The following is a 5000-nucleotide window of genomic DNA, read 5'->3' as shown; positions in this document are numbered from 1 at the left end:
AAGTAAGAAAAATAAGAAGGAGAATGGAGGATGTTCCTCCACAATGAAAATTGTAGTGGCCCCATACCTCCTATGATTGACGTATTATTGCCCCCCCCCCCCCCCCCATTAAAAAAAAAAAAATATATACCATGCAATATTATAAGTGATTTTGAAACAACAACCACTATGTTCTAACAGCAAACACAGATGCAAGAGCTATAAGTACATGAACACTAGTAAATCCAAAGACTAGTAAATCCAAAGCAACAACATATTCAGGCCACTAGAGATTATGCACAAAGTAATTTTGTTTTTCCTTTACTCTTAGGTTCTCAAGCAGTTTGAGTTAGATAGTCTGTATCCACCAGATGCGCCTTCAGCTGGCCCTCAGTCTCTCCTGGACAGGCTGCTAGCGATGTCCTGTGTCGCCTGATCCTGCATGAAAACATGTCACATATAAGCTAAAGAATGTCTTCCAAAAGTGAAAAAGTATATTGTTGATAGCAATGCAGATTTATTTGTGAACAGCTTTTTTTTCCTTCGAATTTGTTTTCCGAGTCGTATATAGAAACATTTGTACAACAAACTAGTAGCTAATGTGTTAGTTGTCTAGCAATGTTTTTTTTAACCCCTCGCTTCTCCTCCTTATGCCAACACACACATGCATCTTACTAAAGTATGACTACCGGGGGTCAAGCGAGGTTATGTGCATTGTCACCTCAGGAAGCCAATTTGGTGTTTGATACTTACAATGCAAAAATGGCCAGGGCAACAAGAAACAGCATGGTGACACCGGCAGGCACCGCGTAGAATAACAACGAAGAAGGAACAATGGTATCATCAGTTGAATTCATCTCGTCCCGACCTTGCAAATAGAAAAGGCGCACGATGTGTTTTATGATCACGGAAAACAACTGGGAATATCATCCTATACTGCTTGTGTTCAATGCCACAATATATGAACGTACATGCGGTTAAAACAAAATATTTCCTTTACAAAATATACCACTAAATAAGTAGCAGGCCCATACATTTTTTTGTTCTCTCCACAATTCGTAAGAATCGAGTAGAAAAAAAGCAACACAGCTGGCGGCAAGCGTTATTCTAATCACTGGAAATAAAAGCAGTGTGTGATATCTATTTTATTTTGGCGCTTAACAAATACCATAATGTTCAATTACACAAAGTGAATTCAAATTACATGACAACTAAACAGACATTAAAAAACCGAAATGAGAAGTACAAACTAAACAAGTTATGACACTATTATTTTTTCTTCTTCTTCTTCTTCTTCTTCTTCTTCTTCTTCTTCTTCTTCTTCTTCTTCTTCTTCTTCTTCTTCTTCTTCTTCTGTGTTTGATTGTTTAGTTGTGGACTTACTTTTAACACCCAGCGAACAGTTGTGGTACACCAGCGTTGCATTAGAAAACACCTTGCAGAAGTAGCCACCGGCGTGTACACGTTGAGCTCTTTCAATCTCTAGAGTCACCTCATTGCTAATGGTTTTAGCTTGCAAGCCGTACGCGCTGTCCACGTCGCATTTCCAATCAGCAACCTCACAAGAACAAATCGAAATCACAACTGCACAAAAATAGAGGAGAAAGCGATTCTTGAGGTGTCATGGATTGCATGCACGAACCGGTCAAATGTTTTAGTGAATGAAACAAATGGGTCTTTCGTAGCTTTGAGTTTAAGCATACTGTTAACAATCAGCACTAATGATGCTATAGCAAATATTCCAGTGTTTAATAAATAGGAGAGTAAGGGTGAACACAGACAAGAACATGTGTGCAGGGCCGGACCAAATGAGTTGTAAGGGGGGGGTTCCTCCTTTTTTGGAAGGGCAAATCAGGGAAGTGGCGAAGCCACAAGCGCACGCCTGCTTTGCAGGCGCGCGATCTAGGGGGGTACGGGGGCATGCTCCCCCGGAAATTTTTTGAAAAACGGTTAAAATCTGTGCAATCTGGTGCATTCAGGGCCTTGTTTTGAGGGTTAAGAGCAGCATTGTTTTGGTGCTAAAACTAGTAAAAGTCAAAGCAAGGTACATGCTTTTTCCAGGGGTGGGGTTCCGGAACCCCTGGAACCCCCCCCCCCCCCCCCTGGGTCCGGCCCTGTGTGTGTACACTTTCTATATATTATATGCACTCACAGCCATTTTTGCTTCAGAACTACTGTCATGCATAGCCATGTATGTTCAAACTACTGCCGTGCATAGCAATCTATACTGAACACAACTAACCAACTTTTGAATACTTGGGCGTATTGCCTGCCTCTTCTTAAGGTTTTAAGCATTTCCTCATGCAACTTTACCCCTGATCAAACCGCTTCGTTATATACTCCATTAATTTAAACAACGGCCAATAATGTAATAGGAGCACATGCCTGGTAGAGAGCCATCATCCTGAAACCTGTAGACGTAAAAGTCCTGTCTTTCTGTGTACAGGTCAAGGTTGTAGTTGCACGTCACATATGCAGGATCACCCTCTGTCACAGTTCCTGGCGTTTCACAGGTTATTTCATGTTGGCCTAGAATCAACAAAGAAAACCCTTGAAATTAGATTAAGAAGGAACACAAAACCAGTATGCCAGTATGAACGTGAACGATCGAAAACACACACACCTACTTTCTTTCTTTCTTTCTTCCTTTCCTGCTTAATTTCTTTCTTTTGTTTCCCTTCTTTAATCACGGATATCCATTATATTCAAATCCATTATGCCATGAAAATGAGTGATAAGAATTATAATATTATAATATGAAATACAAAAGAGTATGTTACGAGATTCAGTACCTGAGACTGTCCTGCTCATGGCAAAGAAAAGCAACCCCATCAAACAGCAAGGACCACAATGTGTCTTCATTTTGGCGTCTGCAAAGTCAAATAAATAAATGAATATACACAGAAACAAACAAACAAATTCATTAACTAGCTACCAATTGAATAAACAAACAAATAAACACACACACAAACAAACAAACAGACAAACGAACAAACAAACAAACAACCAACTAACCAACCAAACAAACAAATAAATAAATACACAATAAAAAGGGGTGCCTTTGTATTTGTGTTGTTTTGGTTTTGTATGGTTTGCTTGTTTGTATGTTTGCCCGTTGATAAGATATACATGAGTACTGAAATCTGTAAAAAAAATAAGTGTATGTTGTATCCCTCTGCCCCTCAACAATACTGCATCAGTCCATTTCTTGTTGGGATATCTTGTTATTTTCTCAAAGTCAGAACATGCATATTAATGATATAGCCACAAAAGTGAGAAAAACACACACATAAAGTTCAAGTACCTGCCAAGGTAGATTATAGTGCTAGGATACACGTATGATCAATGTTTGTATTACCAAATAATGCATTCCATTCAAACACTGCTGCAGAGAACACTTTGTATTGAAACAGTAAAAATCGAAAACAAAAACCCGGCAGAGTATATTATAGTGTGTGAAGTGTACATATATCACCATTTTAGGACAAGAGTTGACAGATACGTCGGGGGCGGGGGTATAGCTCAGTTGGTAGCGCGCTGGATTTGTATTCAGTTGGCCGCTGTCAGCGTGAGTTCGATCCCAGGTTCGGCGGAAATTTATTTCAGAGTCAACTTTGTGTGCAGACTCTCTTCGGTGTCCGAACCCTCCCCCCGTGTACACTACATTGGGTGTGCACGTTAAAGATCCCACGATTGACAAAAGGGTCTTTCCTGGCAAAATTGCTTAGGCACAGTTAATAATTGTCTACCTATACCCGTGTGACTTGGAATAATAGGCCGTGAAAGGTAAATATGCGCCGAAATGGCTGCAATCTACTGGCCGTATAAAATTTCATCTCACACGGCATCACTGCAGAGCGCCTAGAACTGTACCCACGGAATATGCGCGATATAAGCGTCATTGATTGATTGATTGATACGTGGATACACCACTTGTATGTAAGTGTAGTTTGAAATATCGTGTATGCAAGGCAACACCATGCATAAACACAGCTTGAGTAAACATCTATCAGGAAGCTCTCGCAATATGAAATGAAATGTGTAAGAAAGCATTGGGCACCTTACCTCAAAATCAAGTCCCTCACAACAAGAAATGTGAAGTGGCCACCCCAGCGCAAGGCGTTGGGGGCAATGATCGCATGTGTAGATAATTTTCGGTTGACTGTGTTGAAAATAAAGAATACAAGCTTACAGCAGGCCTGCTTGTGTAGTGGAGTGTATTTATAGATTCCTGTCGAGATCTGTTTAGCCTGGAAGGACGTGTTACAACAGGTTCCCAAAATTCCGTGTGTTGAATGTTGAGTAGAACGTATTTTGACGTTGACCTACAATGTCTGATGTTTTTGTCCTTGCTTGCTGCAATGCGCACAGTTACTACACATACTGGCGGCATGACAGATCTAGCTTCAATGCATTGAATCAGCTAGGCTGCCAGTACCCTTTTCAAGTTCAATCAATTGGAGTTTGTGTAACGTGGGCTTACATTTTTAACATGAAACTAACAATGTTAAAAATGATTATTTCAGACTGTCTCAAAGTTCTTGTTTGAAAATAATTACGTTTCTTGTTGTTTAATCACATGTAGAGGGAAGGGGATTCATACATATTATTGCTCAATTACTTATTGCCCCACCAAACAACATTATGTGTGACTACGCACGCACGTGTGTGAGGGCATTGTTGTTGTTGTTGTTGTTATTGTGTGTCTGTGTGTGTGTGTGGTTGTTGTTGTTGTAGTTGTTGTTTTTGTTGTTGCTGTTGCTGCTGTTGTTGTTGTTGTTGTTGTTGTTGGCGGTGGTGGTGGTGGTGGTGGTGGTGGGGGTGGTGGTGGTGATGTTTTCATTGTCCGTGGTGGGAACAAATTTCGTCAGCAGTGCTACACATCTGAAAGGACAAAATGCCTGAACAGTAAACAGCAAAAGAAAATAAATTCTGGAGTTGGTCTTGGTTTCCTTCCAAGCATGCAACTAAGATCCACGATGTGTGTTCACGCGACGAATTCCTTCCCACAGAAAATCGAG

General features: G+C 40.5%; 1 protein-coding gene across 1 annotated transcript; it reads right to left on the bottom strand.

Annotated features, from left to right (window-relative positions):
* Positions 1-101: 101 nt before the first annotated feature.
* On the bottom strand, positions 102-4197 carry LOC138973558 (uncharacterized). The gene is made up of 6 exons (XM_070346272.1): positions 4045-4197; positions 2772-2849; positions 2365-2508; positions 1363-1563; positions 733-847; positions 102-417 (listed from the first exon to the last, which is right to left on the bottom strand). Exons 2-6 carry the CDS (start codon positions 2839-2841, stop codon positions 315-317), a joined length of 633 nt encoding a protein of 210 aa, XP_070202373.1. The 5' UTR covers positions 2842-2849; positions 4045-4197; the 3' UTR covers positions 102-314.
* Between the last annotated feature and the right edge of the window lie 803 nt (positions 4198-5000).

Source organism: Littorina saxatilis, linkage group LG8, assembly GCF_037325665.1.
Source record: "Littorina saxatilis isolate snail1 linkage group LG8, US_GU_Lsax_2.0, whole genome shotgun sequence".
In the NCBI taxonomy this organism is placed as follows: Eukaryota; Metazoa; Mollusca; class Gastropoda; order Littorinimorpha; family Littorinidae; genus Littorina; species Littorina saxatilis.
Note: the sequence above shows the minus strand (reverse complement) of the source record. Positions and strands in the feature narration are given on the sequence as shown.